The sequence below is a fragment of the Phoxinus phoxinus genome, assembly GCF_949152265.1.
Source record: "Phoxinus phoxinus genome assembly, chromosome: 14".
Taxonomy (NCBI): Eukaryota; Metazoa; Chordata; class Actinopteri; order Cypriniformes; family Leuciscidae; genus Phoxinus; species Phoxinus phoxinus.
The window spans coordinates 16,370,340-16,397,646 of record NC_136889.1 but is presented as its reverse complement, the minus strand read 5'-3'; the positions used below and the strand labels follow the sequence as shown (position 1 = coordinate 16,397,646).

Sequence of the window (27,307 nt, the reverse complement as noted above, 5' to 3'; positions counted from 1 at the left end):
AGCTATTAGGATTCAAGTTTCAGTTGTTTAAAGGGCACCTATTATGACATTTAAAATGTTCCTAATGTTGTTGTGGGAGTCCCCAACAACAGTTCTACATGCATGCAATGACAAAAAACACTTTTGTTTTCGTATAATATGCATTTATTTTTACCTGATTTGCTCACCGACTCCCAAATGAATCGTTCAACGACTCGTTTTTCAAACCCCTCCTTTGCGCGACGCTAATCTGCGTTGATTGGTCAGATGACCCAGCAGTGTTTACAGAGATAATACTTATTTTTAACACGGAGTGCAATGATGCTTTTATCAATTAAATTGTATTATAATAATGATTATAGTCCACTGCTTTATAGTTTGTAGTAAAAAAACGAAAAATAAGATAAAGAATTTAATGTTATGTTAGCGAGCATAGCCCAGAGTTCATATTGTAAAAGCACAATCAGTCTTTGTTTGCGTTAGCCCGATGCATAAACATAACGTTTTTACACAAAAAAAAAATGCAGTTACGTTACTACGAGGTATTACTCTATTCTTTAGACAACTCCGAAAACAACGACAAACAGTTCACATATCTCAATACAATTGTCATTGAAGACCTAGAAGCTAAACGGTGCTTACACAACAAACAAAATAATTATTAAGCATGCTACATAAAATATAAAAGCAAAAATTATTAATAACACTTACAGGTTGTGATACGGAGGAGGAAGCTGATGCAAATACACTTGGAACTGAACCTTCCTTCAATATCAGTCAGCTCGCGAATCCAAGTTTGATTGCATTTAAAAAGCAATCGTCTTCAAAATGGCGCGAACAAAGCACACGGCTCGGACTATACTTCTGTGGTATAGTGAATTGTAGCCACTTAGTCTTCAAATGCTCCTCCTTGGGCAGATGAAAAAAGTTTGCTTTTGAGCCGCACTTCAGAACACAGCGTCTCGTCGCCATGATATTTCCCTGCTGGCCTTGGAGCGCAATAAGTGGGAGTATCGTATTCAAATAACTTGACAAGTTGACGTCATCTAGTCAGAGAAAAAGCTTCGGTCTTCTAACGATTCATAAAAATGACTCAGAGTCGACTCTTACTTTTGAAAGACAATAACTTTATATACGGTGCACTTTCATATTTCAAACTTTGCAGGATGTTTTTGTTCACTTAGATCTATGTTACACACTACATGAAAGGTACATTTCAAAATTCCATAATAGGTGCCCTTTAATGTTAAAAATGCTACACACATCACACAAAAGGTTGTGAGGCTTAACTGGGCTGTGTGTGACGCCTGGTAGAGACGGCTCAGATCGACGCATTCAGACAGACTGATTTTGGTGCTATAGAAAGAATAAGGCCAACTAATTTCAGCTCTCTCCCATTCTTGCAGCAAAAAGACGAATGTATTCTGTCATCTTCAGTGCAAGATACTAAAAAAATTTCAAGACAGCAAATGTCTTTTTTTTATTGTTATTGGCTTTTTAGCAGTTGGATATTGAATGGTTCATGCTCAATTCTCCTATTTTTATATGATTACCTTTGCCGTCATCTGAAGTTCATCTTTAAAACAAGAATTATTTAACAACACTGTAATCTTTAGCAAATCATAATGAATATCCATTTTTCATACTGTACGTCAAGGGTCGACAACCTATTGGCATGTGGAGGGATAATCACTGACATGTGACAATAGCTAAAGAGGTGTAGACCCATGCATTTCATTTAAATAAAGTCATTCGAACTTACATACTGACATCCTCATAGTGTCACAGCCTATTTTATTTAGGTACTATAAACATGATTAAAGTGTGAGATTTTAACTTGCGCTAGCATGCCGATACGACAAACTATTCGCCCGGACAGAGGTGCGTGCTTCAGTGATTATCCTTCTGTGTGCCCTAAGCTTGCCGACCACTACTGAACATTATAATGTTGTAGCTGTAGTATCTACAGTGATTTATTTATATTTAACAAAGTGTAGACTACTATAAGCCATTTATCGGTTATGTGACATAACATGAAAATATTGATGTGCTTCCTGGTTGAATTATTTCTTATTTCGACCAGAATTTTAATATACATTCATCTCTACTTATTAAAGATCAATTATGTTTTTATACTTGAAAACGTATATCAATAGTTTTTAAAGGCTAAAAGTAAGTTTAGGCATAACACTAATACAATGTACACTATCAAATATTAATATTCATTTTGAGATCATTAGTGTTAACTTTAAGTGAGTGTTAGATAATGGCAAAGTTAATCTTAATGATTAAGAACAATTAAATGTTATATTAGCAAGTATATATCCAATATCACCAATTAATATATAAATATATTTATTATAAACATAAATAAATATAATATCATACAGCCATAAAAACCTCAACACTCACTGTAGACCTATAATCACATACAGAACTCCGTAAGGAGAAAAAACACTCTCTCACCCCTGCTCTGACAACATGATGTCAAAAATCATTCTTTAAAGAAAGTCCCAGCGCTTCACTTCAACATTAATCAATCAAGAAGAAACACCCTGCCCACATCTCAGCTTTCAGATCAATAAACATCTTCACAGCCTTCATGAGTGCAATCCTGCTGCCCCTCCCCACAGACCTCAGGTCTGGCTCAATTCTGTGCGGAGTCCGGAGCGAGATGTGCAGGGGCGGCGGAGTTTAGAACGGGCGCGCGGAGAGTTAATGAAGCCACACCAGTCAGCATGGCCGTCCATCTGTTTCCTTAATCCTCGTAAACATGAGCCACACTGTGATAGGGCGCTAGCCAAACCATTGCTGTGATTTACAGACATAAGGACAGTGCTCACTGTGAATGGATGGATGGGCAGGAGGGATTTGGGAGAGTGTTGGCCGTGACAATGTCCCAGTAAAGCACTGGGTCTGCAAGTAGCTGCACCGTGCTCCACACACCTGCTAATCGGAGCAGAGAGGTGGAGCAGAACTGAGTGAGCAGAAAGGTGAGAGTGAGGTCGGCCGTGCCGTCCATCTGTCCATCAGCAGGTAAGAGGCTTGGGGCACAGAAGATGGGGCACAAGTAAAGATACATGTACACACAGAATATCCAAATATAAAGATGACAATCTATGGGATTGAGGTAAAGTGTCAAAAGACAGAGCAAAGCATGCTGGGTTTGCACAAGTGTGGTGTGTGAAAACACACCTGATTGACAGGCCTTATGAACATGGACTTGCTGTGAATCCCAGTTAAGATCCCTTCTGCTTCACTGAACTGTCCAATTCGTGCTCTCTCAATCATCCCATCACCTAAAACCTGTCAGGTTCTGCTACCACACCCCTTTTAAACCGAGATGGTGCTGGTTCTCGAGCCAGAGCCCACATTTCAATTGATGGGCGAGCTGAACAATGACATACTGTAACTGGCGGTTTTGTTGTCTTTGTTTTTAACATCTAAAGTAATCTGGCTTTCCTGGTTTGATTCCGATTCCAATTCAATTTGTTCTGCTAATGAAATTAATTATACAGTATTTCAGACTCATTCAAACCATTAATTTGTCTTTTTGAACTATTCATGAAAAGAACCGACTTGTAAGTAATTTGTTTCAGGAATCAGGATACACTGGTTGCACTGTGTTTTTGATTAAATAAAAATAACGGGTTCATGAAAGTCATTCTAACTTTTGTTTGTTTTTATGTGCATCTCATAAGGACAACTCAAAAGAAACAGTATTTATATTGCATTATATTCAACTGCAAACCAATCACAATTGATATTGGGATATTTGATTATTTGAAAAATCTCTATATTTACCCAGTTCGAAAGCAGGTTTAAGGAGCATTACAGAACCAATTTATCCTGATTCACCTTCTTATGCAGTGGAAACACGTTAAACATTCAAGATTGGGCAGCGGCTCCAGAACCAGAACCTGGTTGGTGGGAAAACAGCACCACAGTCTGGGAGTCATGCCAGAGGGTGTGGAAGCGGCAACAACACGCACTCCATGAGGATTAGGCATCACTATTCTGCCTGTTCCAGAACAAGCCCAGCTGTCAGGGTGTAGCCAAAATCCACGACACTCATCCCAAGGGCGTTGACTGTGGAACCAGGCCTCTTGGACTAGACATGACCTGCTTTGGATGAGTAAAGATTGTCTGTCAATTGGGCTTATGCGTAAAGGTCAAACCCTACGCAGAAACTCCAGTGCATAAAACATTTACTGCATTGCTGTTACTGTTTAACTCTATTTGAAGACCTCTCTCTCTCTCTCTCGCTCTATATATATATATATATATACACTTCTTGAGTGTCAAACACCACATTCTCATTTCCAGGTCAGGCAGAGTCAGAGTTGCTCTGTTACAAAAGCACATTGTGTGTGGCCTTTTACATCTGGCACAAAGAAAACTAAAGCGACGCCACAAGAGGACATTACTCTTTGGTCACACACCATCAGACTGCCTTTACCAGCACGCCACACACACAGGGGACGTTTCGTTCCAGCACTTTGACATTGAAAACCAGCCGGTGAGCAAGCATGTGTGTGTTCTAGGGTAAGACATGCCACATCCCTCCCAAGAGGTCCCCTGCAGCATGCAAACCATGGTAGAACCCTAATAAAACCCCCCTAGAGATCCTCAGATCCCCATATTCCTCTGTCCCTGGGGCAGATGGGAGTCTTAATAGGCGTTAAACTCTGAGAGATAGGATTCTCTACACCGCCTTTCAAAGGCAACTCCACTAACCCCCATCACAATAAAGAATGAGAGTACATGAGGGAGTGCGCAAACAGGAGTCGAACGGAGATTCAATTGACTAGTAAAAAGAACAAGAGAAAGATGTTTGACAATAAAAACAATGAAATACTGAAAAGAGATGATGGCTGAAGAAATGTATATAAATAAAATCAAGTTTTTCCCATTTACATTGTTTTTAGGGATTTCTGGATGTTTTCTCATTTAAATGTTTGTCTAATCAAATGAATTCATAAAAAAAATTACAATGGAAAAACTTTTAACCACATGGCCTATCTTTCAATAATAGAGTATTATTATAAAAAAAAAAAATTAAATGGAAATATTGAGTATTTCTGAAAGGCTTTTATTTTGTGTGAGGAATTTTGAGTTTGTGTGTGGTTTTAATTAAATCACAGATTTGTAGGAATAGATAACCTTTCTACACATGCCCCATACACTACACAGTGCGTAAATGCATTTTTTTAAGGTGTCAAAAAGTCAAAGTTATTTCAAGCAACAATCGACAGCATTCTACAGACTTTCATTTACCTGGAATATTCCTTTATATCAGTGCAAACTATCGTCTCTCCTCTGTGTGAGACACAGAAACAAAATGATAGTCACACCTGGGCATAAGCCACAGATTGGCTGAGGTCTAATCTTCAGGCATGGACCGGGTTGAACTTCCTTTGAAGGCTAAGAAGATGAGGGAAATCTCCATGGCCTCAGAAAGTCTCTCCTTTAAGGCAGGAAGCATAAAGGCAGGTGGACCGCAGGAGACCTATTCACGTGGCCCTGGCACCACCGCTTCCAGACCCCTGCCGAAAGGAATCCGACATGCTACCCAGACGCCCACAGGCACCATCAGGGGGTCTGAGCTGAAGGCCCTTCACTCCTGATTTTATAACTCTTTTAACTTTCACATATTACTTTCAAGATCCTGATGCAAGCAGTCATTTGCCAGTCAGACTCAGAAAAGAAGATTAGAGAGCAAAAAAAAGACCAACTTTACAAGTCACATCCATCTATCAATCAAAATGAGGGGTTTGGGTTCTCTAGCCAGCACAACTCAAAGCAAACTGTTTGACAAACTGAGCTCCTAGATGTCTGTCATGCAGTTGAGCTTGGAATGGAGCTACTGTATGCAGCAGTTGCTGGACTCTGCCAGACACAGCAGCCTGGGGAAAGGCTTTCCGCCAAAGACACTGTTGGCTTAGCATGAGCATTGGCTGCAGGTCTGGCTCATTGTGAAATATTCAGGCATTGCGAGTTTCCTAGAAAGGAAGAGTGAAGATTGGAGCCATTATGTTGGCGTTAGTAAGAAAAAAAGATGAAAGGCTTGGTCACATGTACAGCAAAGCCCCACGAATTCCGACTAAAACATGTCGGCTCTTGGCGGTGTTGTTTGTGAGAACTGAATAAGAAGTGTGACTATGAATGGAAAGCCGAGACAGGAAACACAAACATACACTGTCAGTCACTCCTTCGCTGCCTAAAGGAGGTGCGAGCACGCCGACCCCTCCTCCCTCAAGCCCTTCACCCCACAAACAACCCCACACACGGTGGCAGAAAAGAGTCCCATTCAGTTCTCTATTCAACCCCGGCACAAAGCCACCCCACCGAGTCATTCTTCTACGGACCCCGTCACTCTCCGCCCCTCCGACCCACCACCACCACCCAGCTGCCGTAAACCCGGGTGGGGTGAAGAGCCTCCTTCTCTTGCATTCTCATTCAACTATACACTCCTCGCTTTGACTTCATTAAATTCTCTTTCTTTGCTTTCCCATCATTCACCCATCGCTTTACACACAATGTTACCCCTCAACTTTCTCTGAACGGCTTCTCTGTTCCTCTAGTTCACGTACCCTTGAAGTCAATGTTTCTGCTGCTGCTGCAAGTCCAACAAGAATTTTGCAATATCAGCTGGTTGTTATAGCATAATAAACCCAGACAGGATGATCAGGATCCTGAGGTGAAGCTGAAGAGGTTTATTTTGTGATAATGACCATTAGACAATGCTTAATTGCAAGGCGATACCAAATAAACAAATAGACACATATTCATTTAAATATTGATTTGAGTTGAAATTACCGGTAGTTATCATCTAACCTAAATTATAATAAAGGATTATATTATTATATTATTTTATATATATATATATATATATATATATATATATATAATATACTATTTTGGCAAACTTATATATATATATATATATATATATATATATATATATATATATATATATATATATATATATACATAGTATATAAAGTTTGCCAAAATAGTTTTAACTACTATCCTGGTATGAAAATGATATGGCAGACATGAAAGTAGCATGTTATGTTGCATGATCAACAGTGAAATGTACAATTAAATGGTCATTATTATACATAAATACATGACTGCTGAATGCAACAACGGACCAATTAGAATCAACTATTACAGAGACCCGTGTAATAAATCTTTTTAACCTTGTCTCTTCTTCCTTCCTCTCCCACACACTCTCTCTTCTCTCTCCTGTTTGTTCCAGATTTATGGTGGCGTACATGCACAGTATTGGCAAAGCATTAAAAACGTCCACCATTAATACAGAGAGCTCCAGGCATCGATAAGAACCTTAATAAAAACATCTCCACTCAACGATCTGCTCATCAAACGCTCCTCTCTGTCGCTGTCCCTCACTCTTCCTCCTCCTCCTCTCGCCCCGTCGTTGTCTTCTTCTCTCAGACTGTGCCAAGGACTTAATGATGCTTGAATGCCAATGCTTCTGACTCTTGACTTTTCAATCTCACTCTTTTTTTTTTAATAAAGTCTATTTAAAAGGCAATCCCTCGGCTCCATCTATCTCAATACATCTCTCTAAGATATATTTCTCTGGCTTCCCCTCTATCTCTCCCATTCTTAAGCATTAGATGGATACGGCTGCACTTTCTGAAACTATCTGATCTTCATGCTTCACACACACTTTCCCACATAAACGCATGGGTCATTCGGTGTACTAGAAACACAAAATCAAGAGAAAAATCAGGTACTTGAGAATTCTGGGACTGAAAACGTCTTTTTTTATCATTTATCTGAACAGTAAAGGGTGTATGCATCAGATAGAAGTGTTTGGCTGGTGAATAGCATCTCATTTTTAACGCTCTGTGAAGTTTAAAACATGGATGCACTGATGTGCATGTATGCATCACCATAAATTTACAACATAATTATGATAAAAAAAAATACTGTAAAAATGTAATATTATGAAATATAATTACAATTTTAAAAAGTTTTCTATTTTCATAGGCTATATTTTAAAATGCAATTTATCCGTGTAATGGCAAAGCTGTATTTTCAGTGGTTATTACTTGGTCTTCAGTTTATAATATATATTATATTATTATAATGAAAATGTCCCTGACACTTAAGATGCAGTGAGTTTAAATGTACAAAATATCATTACGTGAACGAGAAGAAGTCAAGAATTTTTGGAAAGATGTAAAAGAAATGATAGAGAAGATCCTTGATGTTAACATTGCACTGTCACCTTTACTTTTTCCCCCTAAAGTTAAAAAAGAAAGAGTATATATGCATGATTATATGTATTCTTCAAGCAAAACGGCTTATTTCTTTAAATTTGGAAAAGTATTTGTACACCAAGCATAGGATGTTGCCTAAAAGAAATGGTAACAAATATGTCAATGGAAAAGATAACTTATGTTTTAAGGGATAAATATTCCAATAGTTGGAAAGGTGTTAATAGAAGAAAAGAGGTGGTATTGATATCAATGTAAAATACTGAGAATCTTTTTGTTGTTGTTTTTAGTTCTATGGCAATGTATGTACATGATGTGTATAGTTAAAATGTAATAAAATAATAATAATAAATACTGACTGATACAGATATATTGAAAATCATCTGGCAGTTCAGGATGTAATCAAGTCAGGCGATAATGAAGTGCTACTAACAACTCAACAGGTGTCTGTCTCGACACACTCACGCCTCCATGCACAGACGACACATGTCCAATACCACTTCAGGATTCTATTGCATCATAAACAGATCACAGACACAACCATAGACTGCTTTAAAATATTAAAGAGGGCCACTTTACAGTGATGAATAATACAGTATGGGGGGGTGAGTTGAAAACCAGCGATCTCCTCCAATGCCTTCTCCTCACCCCTCTCTCTGCCTCCCACAGTGGCCATAAAGCTAATGCACACCACAAGACTGGCGGTTCAGATCTCTGCCAGACCTCGCACAAATCCATGCATTCTTTCCTTCGCATTTCCCTTCCTCTAAACCTAATTACAAGGCGTACTGGTTCTCTTCCTACTTAAGTTCTCTCTCCTTTCTGCCTTTTGTAGATTTTGCATTGAAAGCTGAATTTTGCTATGTGTATCTTACATTACACAGCAAGCAAACTCAACCACAGATGACCTGTTCTCAGAGATAACCAATTATCCCCCCACGCCCTGGACTACCAGCGGAGAATTCCGGCAGCCTTGACTGGGAGGATCCGACATGTTATGCTCTCTAAACATGACGGGCATGCAAGAGCACAACTCCCTCCTCCATCTTGACCTTAGGCACTTCAGCTTGACCTATTCCCGCCCACTTTCCAACTAGCAGTGCTGGCCACTGGGCCTAAACTTAATCCTATTGAATTCAGAGCAGTCTCGAGTGTGTTATCTTCTCCAACTCCCAAAACACGCGCACGCAAATCCAGACAGTGCGACTCCATTACTTACACAACAGCACACGTCTCCCGTCTCGATCCAGCTCAAGCGTGTATACAGGGATGTTCTGCCAAACAACACACTTGTATGCATACACACACACACACACACACAAACAGGGAGGAGAAAAGCTGATGGGGCAAAGGAGACAGAAATGGGTTCCTGGCAGTCTGGGTAATTAATGTGTATGTCAACACTAAGAGAGCTGTACCATACAGGAAATCTGAGCTCAGCACATCCACAATACAGACAGACAGGAGGGAGGGAAAGGTAGAATACTGGAATGGACAGAATGAGAGAGAAGATAAACGTTATCCATCTTGACTCTGATGTTTTATGGATGATATGAAATATGTGCTGGCATCTCCTCAACGAGAGACGGGCTTCTGTAGAATCTAGACGGTTCATGTATGCACAATGAGTTTCTCGCATACTGTATAGGGGAGACCGGGACAAACTGTCACACTTTTATATGACTGTGAATATTTCTCAGAGTGGGTTTAGTCCTTTACTGTATGTCTTGATTACACAAAAAAGCAACTGCACATTTTACACTGTTATTGTTTAGGACAAAAGACGCAGATCACTGAACACACATCCAGCAGGGCATGTTGTCTCACTACAGTATGTGTCACAACACTCCATTGCAAAATTTTAACAGGAAATCAATTATAAAACAATTCAATTCATAAAACGGCAAAACTCTAGAAGCTGATGTGCAAAAACATCAAACCAATTAAGTTTTTTATCGATACATTTTATAAATGTATAACATTAAAAAAACACACGTGACAACTTGGCCAAATAAATATCCTCAGAACAGTTTTCAGCTTTTCACATCAAATTCAAACCCTTATAGTTATTTTTAGACTTCTTCCCTGTCATACAACTAGCCTCGGTTTCATCCCTATTAAAACCCCCGGGCCGAAATAGGCATGTTCTCTACGACGGACTCTTCTACAGGTAGTTTATTAAGGGGAACGACACTTAAACTACAGTACACATCCATCTACACATTTTAAGTTAAATCAACTTAATGTCCTTAAGCACGTCCTAAAAAAACATGTCCTTTTTCTTTCCGATTTCTAACTCCCATTGGAAAACCAATCTGCTAAACGCTTTGAATGTGCAATTCCATGTCAATCTGATTACATATGTGGCCAGAGAGCAGAGAGAGATTTCTTTGACGCTTCATTGCTTCCCGTCACTTCTAAGGTCAGACAGAAGGCAGGCTAGCCTTCATGCAGAAACAATAACACATCATAACATGATCTACTCCTGAATATTTCTCCTTTGTATGATATACGTATTACATCCGTAACTTGTCAAATATGTCAGCAAATGGTTTGGTTATTTGTATTACTCATTTTCAGAATGAGTTTTTAGAGGAATGTAGAACTTGCTGCACAATAATTGCTGCCAAATCAACTTTGTTTCCTCCAAATTCTTCTGTACAAAGTCCTTAAGCAGTAGTGGGCAGCTTAGGCCTTGTAGATCACATCAGTGATTACAATTGAAAACAAAATTAAGCTACTTTTGAAAATGTATTACTCAATACAAAATTAAGCTTTAAAAACATCTCCAGAGAAATGACTACCACCACTTAATCAAGAGCATGTGCAAATAACCATAAACTACATCAAACCCGAAAAGTAAAATAAAAGAAGGACAGATTTTAAAGCAGCACACTTAAATTCAGAACTGACTATCTCTGCTTTCCCTCAGATGTTGTTTCCTTTTTTGTACAAGGTTTATTTTTTTTCTGTCTTTCAGGAGCCAGGAAGGCATTGAGCTAAACCTTAATTACTCCATGAACACCAGGGGTTCTGCTTTTTATCCGCTGCTTGGAAGCTCAGCGTGGCAAGCAGAAAGAGAGGAGATCAACAGAATATTCCTCTCTGAAGGGAGAGAGAGAAAGATGAGTGCACATGCAGCAGTCACATCCCTTCATCTGGTTATTAGTTACCTATCACACTGCCTTACTAGATAGATACAGTAGATGGATGGATGGATAGACCACTGCACAGGTTTTAATATTTAAATTGAACAGTGCCACCTGTTATAATCCAGAGATAATGTATGGATAGATTTAGTAATGTGGAACAACAAAAGCAATTATTCAATGCATGTTTCTCCATAATACTATTAATGCTACAGTCTCTCGAGCAAGGTTGTAGCAGCTTTTAAGCAATAAAAAGTGTAGCCTAGCCCAATCTTTATTTTAAACGACCCATGAATGATCTGGTTATATAAAAGAAAATCAAAAGGCATCACTTAGCCTATACTTGATAGTCGACAAATGTTGGGAAATACAAATCCTGCTTGACGACCTCACTATCAGTATCACTAAACGTATCTGTGTTTTGGGTGTGTACGTATGAATGAATGCCTGCTTAGAAAGCGCACTCCTGCGCTACAGACTGAATGTATAATGAAGTGTTTGGTACAATTTCTTAAACTGAAAAAAAAATGCTCGTACCTGCATGGATCACAAAGGTTGCGCAGAGTACAACTAAACCGAGAAAGGGAGCGGGAGGCTGGTCGCGGTGTATCCACGCTGAGAGCATCTTCACCCGGTCACGCTACTGCCAAAATCCCCCCAGGTGCTCTCGCTCCAGTCGGCTGAAGTCTCGCTGAATCCTTTGCGAAGGATACTTCAAACAGTGTGAAATGTGGAGGCGGGTTCCTCCTTAAACTTCACAAACTTACAAAAAAAGACTGCACCGTGGTAAAACCTACTCACAGTCTGCTTCAGAACTTTCCCCAAATAAGGACGCGATAAATATGGATGTACAGTTAAACAAAATGTTCAATTAGGCACACTGCATTCTCGTCCGTTGAAAAAATAAAAAATAAAACAAGATAGCAGCCAACAACCTGCGGAAAGTTCATCTCATTCAACTCCACTGAACCAGTCAACGCGTTTTCTCTGGAACTCTTTGAAAACAACCGAATCTTCCGCGAACGAATCGAAAACAAAAGTGCTTGACAGCTTTATTCCTGCTGGGACGAGAAGGAAAAGTTGTCCGTAAGCGTTGAATATAATGCCATAGTTGCTTGTGAGACCTCCGCTGTTATCTGTGGAGCGCCATAGTCCTGACGCTGCCGCTCGTCTGTGTCTCGAGAACTGAGTGTAAACACACGAACACGGGTATGAAGCGCGAGCCTCCAGACTCTCATCTCCCATCAGCCAATCATCAACCTTCACAGACCCACACTGAGCGCTGGCGAACACAGCCAAGAATTGAGATGTGAATGGAAACACGAAAAGCCCGGAGACGGATTCACGAAGACGAAAAATATTTTATAAATTAACAACAATGTTGTTATGTTAATATATAAATGTTATTACGACATGTAAATGTTGTTACAACATTTATAACACACACGATTTTTTATTTTAACGATCTAAATGTTTCAATTATTTACACATCCATTGTTTCTTAATCAAGGTGGGCTGCATTATTTTGTCAGTTGTATTGTTGTAGTTAGAATGGACTATATTTTAAACATAACAAAAGAAAATTGGTGTATATGTACTGCTATGTATAGCCAACTATTAGCCATGATATTCATCCTTTACCATGTAATTGCCCGTCTCTAATTCTGATCTTCTATGATTATAATTAGACTAATTAAGGGTGGTTTGATAATGAAGGATGGTTAGAATGTATTAATGATAGATTCAGTAATAGTGTTAGTAACACAATTACAATTCACAGTCATGCATGCCTCCCAGCATTTTTCAATCAGGTTCAATCGGTGCATTCATGAAAGTGTTTTCGAGTAGGCTACACCACAAGAGGGCGACAGATCTTATATGTGCGTTTGAGTCCTTTCAGGTGCTGAATATAGACTAATAGTCCAGCGTGTCCATTTGGTTTCGTTATTTCATGCATTGGTTTCATGCTACACTTCAAAACACTGCAGTCAGAGCTCTCTGGTTTTGGTTGTGTAAGCAGGGGCTAAAATCTAAACAGGTTATTCAAACTATCCACTTACCTAAGAAAGCGGAATCTTTTGAACTGTTATTGTAATGCAGATAGAGGAAGACCATCTATTGGAGTCTGGGAAGGGCGGAAGTTTCTGACCAGCAGTATTCCTAAAGCAGACATGGGAAAAATGCTCTTTAATGAGAATTTAGACTCATTTTTCAATGTTAAAAAGAGTGTTTGCAGATCTTAAATTGAAAACAAAAAAAATCTGACATGGGTTTATTGGGTGCACAGCATACTTTTACTTTGTCTAACCATAGATCAGGTTAAATTCTTGTAATATGTAAATACGCTTTATTTACACCTGCTTAAGTGGCTAAAAAAAGAAATACCCATCCTGTGAAGACATCCTGTGAAGACAGGTTAAAAATGTTTGTTAGAAAAATAAAGTCTCATTAAAAGTGACAGACGCTGTTCTTGTTAAAATGACAGTATTTGGCAGTCTTTAATACAAACCTGACTTTGAAAGCTTATAATTCCAGCAGACCAGTGATGATTCCCCTTAACTCTTCCTCTTTAGTTTCATGGAACATGACAACAAATTCACAGTTGTACCTGGTCATAAAATACAAAAAGAAAAAAGAAAAAAGAAAGAGTGAACGATTGACATTACGAATCATTAAATAATGATAACTGATGTGTGAGCATGGACATGAATGACTTTGCTGCTTCTTTAATTCAGTCCATAAGACATTGCCACTATAGCTGAGAAAACTGTCATGACGATTTGATACTCTGCCAGTGTCATCGGCTCAGAGAAGTTCAGAGCTACTAATGGAACACGGTTTGCTTTCATTACCTCGCATGCATATCTCAAACGCATCTTCAGTTACTGGGCAGATGGTAATTGTGATAAGATTTGCAGTGCTTCAGACTGAATAACGTTGAGATTAATTGGAAATGTAACTCACGATGAGCCGTGTAACAGTGAGGTGAGAAGATAAGGAGTGTGGGGGACATAAAGAGAGGTAGAGAGTGACGGAGCGGTGGGGGTAAAGAGGATGAATAATGGAAAATGATGCGGTTTATTGAAGAGAGACAATGAGAACATCATTGTCATTATAAGAAAGATGCTCAAATAAATGTCTAGTAGTGCTCACATTAAAGGAGCTTTGTCTTAAAGCACTACTTGTCCCTTAAATTCATGAAGGAAACCCCTAAAAATAGTCTGTAAGTAATGGAGTGGGATAACAGAAAATTATTTTCAGGAATTATCGAGCTGACCCAAACCACAGACTAATTATCCCTGCTGCGCCAGAGAGGAAGTCATGCCATAGATTTCAAGTAGGATATGTTTTCTTCTTCTGATCATACTATTAAGCTTTATTAGGATGGTAGCCTTCATGTTCTCATGTAACATATGGTGTTACATTACAACTATGGGCTGTATGTATGAATGTATGTAATATAAAGAAATGTAATATTCAAACCATTAAATACTGATACTTGAACACACACACACACACACACAGACACACATGCACGCACACACACACACTTTGTGGGCAACATACATCCTGAAAAACTTGAAATTTTTTTACATTGTAGGAGCCTTCCCACATAAAGGGAATAATGTTTTAATTAAAAAAATAAAATGCAAAAATGGGTCATATTTAAGTGTAGGTGTAGGTTTAGGATATAGAAAATAACTAGAAAAATAATTAACTCAATATTACACATTTTGTTCCCACAAGGATAGTATAACCTGACCAGACCTGCATTCTGGGAACCTCCCAATGGTCCCCATGAGGAAAATGACTAAATAATGTTTTAATTAAAATCTAAAAATGCAAAAAGGTTTCTGCATGGGTTAGGACTAAGGTTATAACATATAAAAAAAAAAATAAGCTCAATATGGAAAGTCCCTGCAATAATGTGTGCGTGGTTATCAGTATGACTTGTGAGTGATTCCATGCTGAGTTCACCTGTCCCGCCTTGTACTAATCCCCAGGTACACCTGGGCCTGTGGGCCGCAGGGCCTTTTAGCAGATTGCATGGCCAAGACTATTACTCTGATTGTTGCCCTAGAAACTCAGCTCTCCTGCGGGGTATGGGGAAAACCTAATGAAATTAAAGGTGCCACAACAATTGGGAAAAATGAGAATTTTCTGTCCAAATGCTCCTTTGAACCCCTTCCATCAGCTGCATGCTGAAATGTAGGAGTTGGCCTTAAGCTAGCAAAGTAAAAGAGCATGGCAGAGAGGTCAGGCAGAGGTTTACAAGAGTCTTCGCCTTCTGACTTTTCAATTTCAGAAGTCCTAGCTTGAACCGTGAATGGCTCTAGCATCATTAATGAGAGAAACAGATCAGAAGTTGTGCAGAACTTGCACAAAAAGGAATTAGATATTAGTGATAAAGGGCCCAAGAAATGTCCTATTAAAACAGCTAAAGGTAAAAAATAAACCACAAACCTTAAAAAGAGTATACCATAATTTTATAAAGAGACAAGACAAATTCATAAATTCTCACAAATGGCTCCGGCATATATCATATTCCTGTCGACGGGTGGCACAGGTAAACAGAATTTAATCGAAAATGCGTGTTTTTGTCTGTAATTACATGCTGACAGAGAGAAGCACAATACCTTTCAGAGCTGTCAGACCTACGTACTGTATTCCACACAAAATGCAGGTTTGTCACTAAATAGTAGGTTATTTTTTTATGTGAGAAGATCCATCTTAAATTGTTTTCCAAAGTAAACAGATCTATTCATACAGGAATGAGTCAGAGCTCCGTGAAATAGCTGGGTCCTGGTTGATGCGTACACATTGTGGCATTTAGAGCACATAAAAGCAACACAGATCTGAGTGATCCAGTCCTCGCATCTCACTGTCACCTGGGCAAATACCTGAGCACTAAACGTGAGATTTGAGAAGATGGAACAGTCTGCTGAGAAGAAGGCCTATGCACCTGGCAGCAAGTTAAATGTGAAAAGGACTTACTTACAATCATTCCTCCAAATAAGCAAATATTGTTTGAATTGTATATTTGATTTGATAGGTATCTGTTATGGCTCTATTTCCCATGGAAAGATATTAGTAGAATTAAATATTCTTGATTCCTCAAGTATCCACACAATTGATCGCCATGAAACATATTTGTTCCATTAAACATTCTTGATTGAAGTATCCACACAATTACTCCATATGCATTATACATGCAGCAAAACTGATTTAGACTAAGTGGCAATACAAGATTACGCTCTATTGAGGCTCTGTTTCTTTTCCCAGCGTATTGAGTTCACATCTGTGCATCCTCTCCTCTCTTTCTCTGCTCATTTATTTAGTTTGTCCTCCTCACACATTTAGCTCACGCATAATGCACAGAGAATGAGCAGAGCAAATGAGTCTCATCGGGGAGATGTAAGTTGATTTATCCAAATCAAGAATAAATTTGCACTATTTTGGTGTGTACATGCATGTATGTGTGTGTTACATTGATTGAGACTAAAAGGTTAATTAAATAGCCTTTGTCTGCATAAAGGCCTGTGGGAACACTGACTATGAACACTTAAAGTTCAAATGTCAACATGGGTCATGTATATCAGTCAGTGATTTGGTGTAAATGCATAGGCTACTTGAGACAATGGTGTTTCCCTATATTTTAGAGCTTGTGTGGTAAATTCATTGTTTATAATGTGTGTACGTTGTTGTATATTATATATTGTTTGGTATTGTTGCTTGTGTGTAGCCTCTTATGCAGCCCCGCCCCTTTTCAGCCCTCATTGTGTTCTGGTTTGTGTTTCCTCAGCATGAAGATCTTACGTATTTATGAATGAAGCGCTCATTTTTTAATGTCATTTTAACATCACAGAATGTGTGCTCATTGGTGTGATAAACATTTAAATGTGGCTCAACCAATCAGAATTTAGAGTCTTAACTATATCCACTTAATCAAACATCAGCTTAGCAAAAGTAACTATTATGAATGTGCACTTGAGAATGAAATGGAACATTCACCACTGCAACAGTCAACAAGCAGCCGTACAGTAGCAGCCGTAGGGAAAAAAAAACTGTGCTAAAGTGTTATACTGTGCAATATATCCGTTTGTGTGTGTGTGTGTGTGTGTTGTGCACACACTAGAATTAATGAGCATGAGCCGAGGAAATGCCACCTACTGGCGTTTTACACAAACAACCTAGTTTGGTGACGAATCGGGGAAACGCCCAAGGGCAGAAACATGTCTTTTGCTGTTCTCTCTTATTCCCTCCATCATCCTTCACTCCATCTCTCCTGGACCACCTCACTAATGATCGCTCAGAGTCTGGGACCCAGCTATGCATCATTTACTAGGAGCTCTGGAGACAGAACGGGAAAGAGGGAGAGGGGAAGAGATAGGAGGAATTAAAGAAAGGGCGAGAGACTAAAGAAAGAGGAAGACCTAAAAGGATTGGAGATAATGTAATTTGGAAAAAAGGGAGCATGACATGTGGAAAGAGGGAAAGAAAAACAAGATGAAGGAATTGAATTGAAGTCACAGAGATAGAGAGAAGGATTGAGGGGTGACGGTGGAATTGAGAGTGATGGAAAGACAGTGTGCTGGTGTTAATTTCATTGGCAGAGAGATCAGAAACAGCTGATAAAACCTGTAATGTCTTTGACCTCCCAAAGTCACGGCTCTGCTACTAAAGAAACAATAAAACACATGGGGATAAACTTTGCTTCGAATTCAAATGGCCAAAAACAAAGGTGATCAAGAAGGGTGCATAGAAATGCTTGTTCAATGGCATACACGTTTTTAAAAAACTTTTTAACACAATATTGCCAGTTGTTTCATTTATTTTTGCTCCACCTACAGTACAACAATCGTTCAAAATGAAGCCTAAATTACCGAATAAATCAGTCTTTTTGAAAAAATCGATAGAGTAGATTAATCACTGACTCACTCATAAATACAATTACCTATTTCAATAAATTCATGTTTTTAATTTACTTTATTGAGTAAATGAATCAGTGATTTACTAATAGTGGTGCAGGGATGACATTTTTGTAGACCTAGACCTGGAAACGAGTTAGCATTTAGCACTTCCAGTTCCATCATCCTGAAAAAAAAATATTTTTTTCAAATGGGATTTTGGTTAAAAGCCTGAGATAAGGTCTGTGGTTAACAAACTCAAGCTATTTCCATGCCTTATTCTACAATATAAAACTCAATCTCAGCCCTGGTCACTTCTATTCGCCGACATGATTCTTCCAAGCTGACGAAGCCCGTCGTGGGCTTGAACGTCAAGTGCAAGACTGGAATGAGCGGTTGGACGCGCACGGATTGCGCCTCAACATCAAAAAGACTGGAGAGCGGACCCCAGACCGACGGGACAATCAGAGTTAGAGGGCAGCCATTAAACAAAGTCACCGAATTCAAATATCTCGGTTCGCTCATTCACAGGGACTCCCTTCCTGACGCCCGGCATGGCTCAAATGGCGACAAGTCATGGGCATTCTCTGCGACCGATGAATGCCTATACCACTCAAGGGCAAGTTGTACCACTCAAACCGTTGTAGGCCCAGTCGCGTTGCATGGTTCCGAAGGTGTTGGCCAACGACCACCAAACATGAGCAGGCCCTCCACATTATGGAGGGATCACCACCTGGATGATGACCGCGCGGCCGGCCAAAGAAGCGATGGCTCGATCGTCTGGCGGAGGACATGCGCGCAGTCAATATCACCACTGATGATGCCCTGCATCGAGCCAAGTGGCGAAAAGCATGCGAACAAGCGGACCCTATACAAATATGGGACACACGCTAGGACAAAGATTCTACAATATAAAAGGCAGTTGCTAACAAGTAGCTAAATGGTTCTATGTTGTCGGGGACATTAAACGTCATCACATCGAACAGGTGGATGAGTTTACCAATGTTATGACGTTTAATGTCCCTGACAAAGTATGTAGTCCCATTTAGCAACCGCATAACAACACTAGTCCACTTTCACAGCCTTATTGTGTTTATAATCACGCTCCTGAAAACTATTCTAATTCACACTTTCAGGGAATTTTTGTTGGCGGAATGGATAGACTACGCATAAGTATTATAAACTCTAGTTGATCACAGAGCTTATTTTTTGCAAATATTATTCAAAAGCCTATGGAAAAATCTGGTTGGGTTTTTGTCGAGGGAACTAGTGCGATGCTTACTTCCAATTTGGTCAACAAAAATACGTCATCGCTGCACCACTCAAAGACAGTTGCCCATTTCATTCCTGAATGAATCCATGTTTTTGAATGAAGACTCGGAATAAGTCACTGAAAACCCCTAATGTATAGACCGAAACACGCAAACGCAGAACTCTGATATAAAAAGTGAAACACCTACCGCTCTTGAAATACCCCTCGGACAATCAAATTGGAGGAAAGGAACTAAATGTTAAATAATACTCAACTGTAATCACACCTCACCTTCTATATGTTGTGGAATTAGAAAGGAAACTCACATTTCTGTGTTTGGCAGTGTAATATCTTGACTCAAAGGTTTACACCAGGATTAAACCCACAGCTAAACACATCCACCCAATAACGCGTTTAAAGGGTTGTCGATCTCATAAATGTCTTGGTTTTATGAGCAGTTGGATGTGTATTGACTGTTTTGCAGTATCGCGGTAAAATGACAGTATAACGATTGTCAAGGATAGCAGAAATGATCTGCCTGCCACGTGAGCAGAGCTTCCCAATGTTATCGGACAGGAGAGAGAAGGAGCGCTGTGCACAGAGTACAAATGGAGAAGGTGAGAAAAAGCTGGAGGCTATATGAAAGAAAAGGCCCATTCTATTAATCATGGTTTTGATGGAGGGTGCCATGGAGTGACAATAAGTTCTGGTGTTCCTGCAGCAAGCCACGGGTCTCAGCTGCTGCTGGCCTTCGCTGCAGCTACATAGAGAGACCCCCATGGGCCCACTGCTCAACCCCACTCTATAAAAGAGACAAGTGGAGACTAGCTTTAGGTAGCAAGGGATAAAGTAGAGCAGAGTTATGGAACAGCGGCTCTTTGGAAAAGCTATAAAAAGGGAGCAAAATAGACACAAAGTGCACCTTTTATTCGAAGTCAGACAGAGAGATGATAGGAAAATGCTTGTAAATTATCTATCACAATGGATTTGAGAAATCTAATAACCACCTAAAGCCACCTTCTGTCACCTTTGGTTGTGAGCAGACTGGCTGATAAATGAGTCTTATGACCTCAAGAATAATAACGTGTGAATGTTCTATTCTAGACTACAGCTGCGTGCTGTGTTGGTCACCTTATTAGAGGCCCATATAAAGGTCCAGGTGTGTGTACGCTCGGTTTGCCTTCAAGCTCCTGCATCACACCAATCTCACCTCCTTAGGGGAGGAAGGATGGAATGAGAACAGAAAAAGATTTCTTTAATACCGTGTTTCTTTATGTGGTCATTTGTGAAGTGTGAGATGTTACATTACTGCTGCACTCAAGCAATAAGGCATGAACTGTCGAATAAGAAATTTTCAATGTTTTCGCCTGTTTTCAATATAACAATGTGTTTCTTTTAATTTTTTAAAAGATGACTTGGATGAGGTGTTTAATGCTGCTTTCGGCTGTTGTAAAGGCTGTTGTCCTCACACAAATCCATATGAGTTACAATACATCTGAATTTATTCAATTTCAACCTCATCTGGACCACGAGAAGCATCTTTCTCAATTTACGGCCATGCAAACAAACAAACAAATAAACAAATATACTTGATTGAATGATCATTTAAATAAATAAGCATATCTTTATTTTCCTCCACATGATCATGTACCATGATATGTATTATAATTTAACAGTATCTGATGCATCATTTTTCTAACTCTTTAGAAACTTTTTACCATTTAATTTCCTGTATTTCACTTTAAATTGTGGTAATATTTAAAAAGCAAACTTATAATATAAGCAAACTATATATATATATATATATATATAGTAATATATATATATATATATATATATATATACACACACACTACTGTTCAGAAGTTTGGGGTCGTAATATTTTCTTGCTCACCAAGGCTGCATTTCTTTCAATACAACATTACAAACAATAATATTGTTATATTATAAAATGTTGACATTACTTCAGCCTTTAGTGTCACAAGATCCTTTACTAAATCATTCTAATATGATGATTTGCTGGTCAAGAATTCTTATTATTAATGTTGAAAACAGTTGCTTAATATTTTTTTGGAAACCTGAAAATATTACCACTATTTTTTATGAACAGAAAATTCAAAAGAAACAGCATTTATTTGAAATACATAAAAATGGCACTTGTGATGAATTCAGTACATCTGAATACACATTTTAATTTCTTAAATAAAATAAAAATCATACTGACCCAAAATGTTTGAACAGTAGTGTATATTAATATATTTTTTTTATAAGAAGTGTGTTAAAAGTGTCTGATTCTTGGAGGGCTGTTTAGAGCATAAACAAATGACTTGTATAGTTTCCTTGTCTGCTGCCTTTGATGTCACACATCAGGCTATAGTCACATGTGCAGGGCTCTAAAACTAGATTTTGTATTCATTGGACAGTTCTCACTGACTAAATATCCTCCCCAAGAGCACATCAGCAGCAGTAAGCCCAAGTTGTAGGTTCGATTCCACCTCCTGTTGATCCTGTGATCAAATCCGCCAACCACCCGATGATACTCCCATCTCAAACCGCATGAATCATCCACCAGTCTAATCCGTCTTACACTCTTCTGTTTGCACAAACAGTGATAACAGAAGCAGAACAGCATTAAGTTATGTATTGAACTATTAGGAAAATGTAATAATGTTTTAGCACAGGTCAATTTAAAAGACTCAATCAATATTTTCCCGTGTATGCTCTTACTCAATCTTATTACAGACACCGTCATGAGTTATTAACTGACATTTGATGCCAGTGAATAGTGAAACGAGGAGGAGATTCGCAAGAGCGACACTTCCAAATGTTAGTACCATAAAAAGGGGAAATGAAAGATTGCTCAATAGGCAAAGATGGGGGGTTTGGGAGGACACACACACACACACACGACCGAATAAAAGGTTTTTAGCCTGCGGTGTTTTAGCTTTTCTTGGTGAAGTGTGAGGAGAGCACATATTTCCCCGAGTCTAAACGGGAGCAGGACAGCTCAAAGAGGTGCTAATTTAAACGCAGAGAGACACCTGGACACCTGATTCCAGCTATCCACGGTCCTCACACAATGAGCACACAAGCCAAGCTAAATATAACTCTGGCACACACTTGTTCTGCCTCACACACACGTGTCATACCCTTACCGCTAGCATATGTGTATCTACCATCTCAGGCATCTGTCACCAGGAAGATGAAAAATCGATTTATTAAGATTTTTAAACATTTAAGATGGAATAATGGTTCAAATTACGGACTTTAAACTTCAAAAAACACTTATTTTTTTAAAAGAAATCATTGTCTGTATGAGGAAATATTCTGTGGAAAACACACACTTCTTTATGTTATATATGTAGCTCAAAGAGGAGTGTATGGTGCTATAGCAAGATCATGGGTTTGAAAAAAATTATACCTGACAAACTTGGTCAGATCCAACTGACTCTAAAGTGCTCAAATGCCAAAACAGATGCAACATCTTAATTATGCTGCTTCTTATGACACCTATACCAATAGTGTCCCCATTAGTGTTTGGTATTAGGTTGGTAAGACTTTTTAATGTTTTTAAAAGAAGTCTTTTTCATTTTCACCAAGGTTGCATTATACACCAAAAACAGCAATATTGTGAAATATTATTACAATTTAAAATAACCGTTTCTAAATTGAAGTGTACTATTTAGAATGTTCTCTTAGAAGGCTGTTGCCTAGTTAGTAGGCAATTCACTTACTTTTGGAACACACAGCTTATGCATAAATATCATGCATTTTCCTTAGCAAAAATTGTGGTGTACTTTGGAATAAAATCGAATGTCTTCAAAGCTCAACCATGAAGCATAATTCAATGGTAAAGACTGTGTCAGATGAAGAAAAAAAAATCAACAATTTAGAAGAAACTCACTGTGTGCTTTTAACTCAGGAACGGGCTCTACGCTGTGTGAACCCTTAGCACAGAAATCAGAGTCCGAGTTCAGTCAGGCCCCTGCAGTGGGCTCTTTTCAGACAGCAGGGGTCCAGGGAACACAGAAGACAAAGAACTGCTCTCAAACCCAACACAGAAGGGGAGAACGGCTGCCGCTCTCGGGAGAGGAGAAACGCTTTTCTTTATTCTCCTTTCCTTCTTATGTCTGTGTTTTATGTCTCTTCTCCAGGGCAGCCGGTTGCACTAGGGAGCTCTTTAAGCTGAGGATGTGCATCGTACACAGATGTAACAGAACACGAGCTCTATAAATCTGCAGCGAGTCAATGGTGCTGCGTTCACTTTTTTAGATGCATTTTGAACAGTTGTTTATACTGTAAAAGCTGAATTACAACATCTCTCATGGACTTCACAGCCATTTTGCATGATTGTGGTTAGACTGCAAATCCCAAATGGCTAACCAACAAAATAGAATACAACGGATACCTGAAAAGAAAAGAAAATGAAAAACAATGTTTAAAAAGGAGGGGGACAGAGACAAACAGTTGTTGGAGTCAAGCATCAGAATCAGATTGTGAGGTTGCCCGAGCAAGAACAAGCTGGACAAGATAAATGATTCGGATACAAATTACCAGGCGCACAGAGAGATATTCTGGCGCCATGCAATCCATTCAGCATCGTACCGAATGCCCACAGATGTTCAAAATCAATAAGGAAGGAGTGAAGAAAAAGAAAAAAAAACAAGTAAGAGCTCCTTGATGATAAGTATAGGGTGGAACTGCACCGTATGCAAATATCCGTGTATACTTTGATATCAGGGGTTTGTTGGATTTCTGATATGAGGAGGCAACATCTAACATGAATTCATCTTCCATTACTTGTTTACACAGTTGCTTTGAGGCATGTGGAATACCGTTTACAAAGCCATTTATGACCATCATTTTAATTAAATCCACAGCAATGTTTTTTTAACATTGTGCACAATCTAGTTTTTTTTCAGTACACAACCAATATAATTCAAATATACACATCAATACAGTTGGAAAGATGCAAGCTTGATTTTTATGTCTAAAGTAAAGATAGACTATCGGTTTAGCCTACAGTTTTGTTAACCAAGCCTGTCTAGTTGTAATGAAAGTATCCAAACTGCATTTGAACTCTGAATGAAATACTGTATGGTAATACATACAAAATACGATTTACGTACCAAATCCAGCAAAACCACTCAGTCAGCGTATTTTGAAATGCATGACAGACGTCACAACCTGCACCTCACGGCGGTGCAGGACGTTTTTTTCCTCCCTCACATTTGCATAAAGTTGAGCGTTTCTCAAATTGTAGGCGCTCTCAATGCTTTCTCTGATCCGCTTTCAATCCCATAGTCCCCCGTCCGAAAGTGTAGCTCAGCTCCCAAATGGAATAAATTGAAAAGTAACTCATCTCTGCATCGGTGAACATGCAACGTTGTAGAATAAACAACTTTATTGTTCATTGTACGGATGCTGATATAGTTATCTCTACAATTGTCCTTCTTGGTTTGAATCCTACACATCATTATCTTTATAATTTACTAGTCAGTTCCTAATAGCAGGGTCGGATATTTGTGAAGTTCTAATTTTATGATTTACTTTATTTGCTATATTAAAGCAAACTTTATTTAATCTTATACGTGTGTGTTTTAGCCTCTGGTCCATATCAGACAAGGGGAGCAGGCAGACCTTCGAAGAGCGCTGAAACTATTCAAGTACAAGAACACAAACCTTTTTTTAGCCATCAGAGCATGGTGTTGAATGGATTTTTTGCTCATTATTGACTGGTGAATGTGAGGCTTCTTCCTGAATCATGAAGTGAGAGAACAGAAAGATAACCCACCATTCAGACGTCCTTTTATTAATAAAACAAGGAAAAGTGTGTGAACACAACACAGTGAAGCGGAAGCAGATACAGTAAGGCGCCCCAAGCGCATAGCATGCAGTCAGTGCTAAAACCAACAGATATATCTTCAGCTGCTGGAGTGTAATTCTGAATAAATCTTTTGATTTGTGCTGACTTCGTTATTACCTTCTTGCAGATCGAGTTTTTATTTCATTATTTCTATAATGCCATAATCTGGTCTATTGATCATTGGTGTGCGCTCTCAGATTAGCTTAATCTTACACTTGAGCAAATACCATTATGTGAACTGGATAAAGAGAGTTAATCTGGCCTCGGTCTTTATCAACATGAAGAATAATCCAAATTGATTAATTAGTTTCACTCTAATGACCACAATAATAAAATTGTTATTTTGTTCCAATGACAAATTGGTTCTGTTAAATGTCAAATCAGGTCAGAGGTATGTAAATGAGTCAATATGAATAATTGTTTGATGATGTTTTACAATAACTGCAGCATCAATCTACAGTATTAGGGGAGATTGGAGCTATTGTTGAAACATATATAATTGGACTTTTGACTCAAAATCTTAGTTTGATTCTAAAATGATTAAATGTTTTCTCTGTAAAATGGCTATAGTGTAGGCCTCAATGTTGTTACAAAATGTTTTCAATAAACTGCAAAGTGCTTTCAATAAACTATTTAATAAAAAAACAATAAAAAATGGTCTACATATCAATAATATATTGGTATTCCAGTCTTTCCGAATATATTCATGATGATGATGACAGTGTCTCCACAGTGCAAATGACGTGTGTGTGTGTGTGTGTGTGTGTGTGTGTGTGTGTGTGTGTGTGTGTGTGTGTGTGTGTGTAAGGAAGTATGCATTTTTAAACATCTAATTGAAAAGCTGAAAATGTCTTTGTGTGTATTTGTGCTTGGGGGCTGTCGGATGTTAGACACTCCGCTAAAGGCGTCAGACATATGGCTGAAATTAGATTACACAATCACAAATGTACCAATCAAGACCTCATGCATAATTCATAGCTGCGCCTCACGGCATGATAATTACTTAATTAATATCCTGCCAACCTGAGACTCCACTGAGACTGGACCGCCTGTAATCCCATGCCATCCTAAAGAAGCAGCGTGCCCTTTGGGATGGGTGAACCTCCACCGTGGGAGCTCCCGATGAGCATTCAGCGTTGCAGACTCCCACCCCGTCACTGACAGTCTCCATAGAGCTAAATCCGGCCTGCTTGGACCTTCTTTTTTCTTTGCTTTCTTCCCCATAATCTGGCCGATCCAATAATGTTCTCAGCTGGGCCTCGAACAGAAAGATTTCTCCCCTGTGCCATTCCCAGAGCCACATTCAGGAGCCACGGGGTGACGGTGGATTTGCGCTGTTTTCCCTGAAGACAGATTAGACATGATTGATATGAGAGGACGGGTGGTTTTCAATAAAGGTCTCAATCACACAAGAATGCCTTTTCATATCCAAGGGAAAGCGATTTCTTGTCGCCCGCATTAGTCTGTCACATTAAACGCTATAAAAAAATCCCAAAACTAAAAGCTTAAGCTGAATTTGATGAAAACATTCTTGTTCTGTAGATTTGGCCAAGCTGATTATTGTCGAATAATTGAAATACTTAATCCATTGCATATGGCCAAAGCAAAATTTTCAGTGTCCCAAACTGACCTTGTTAATATACTCAGCAAAAAAAAAAAAAAAAAAAAAAAAAACCTTCAACTGCTTTTCCCCCCCAGCAAATTTATTATTATGTGTAAATATTTGTATGAACATAAAAATATTCAACAACTGAGACATAAACGGAAACAAATTTCACAGACGTTTGACAAACAGAAATGGAAAATCTTTTTCAGCAACACTTGATCCATTAATACTAACACTTTCTTTTCTTTTCTATTCTACATCCATTTTTTTTTTTATTACGTAGCTGTAATTTAAT

At 38.8% G+C, this 27,307-nt stretch overlaps 1 protein-coding gene across 3 annotated transcripts in view; it reads right to left on the bottom strand.

Annotated features, from left to right (window-relative positions):
- The window catches only part of unc5b (unc-5 netrin receptor B), a 159,341-nt gene that overhangs the window by 44,317 nt on the left and 87,717 nt on the right, over nt 1–27,307 (bottom strand). For 2 of the 3 annotated variants that reach the window (XM_079634828.1, XM_079634829.1), the window contains exon 5: nt 26,430–26,749. In XM_079634828.1, the coding sequence (XP_079490954.1) occupies nt 26,430–26,709 (280 nt within the window). In that variant the 5' untranslated portion in view covers nt 26,710–26,749. Of the gene's footprint in view, nt 1–11,917; nt 12,658–26,429; nt 26,750–27,307 lie in introns of those variants that run through there. The other variant, XM_079634830.1, reaches the window with a different exon arrangement.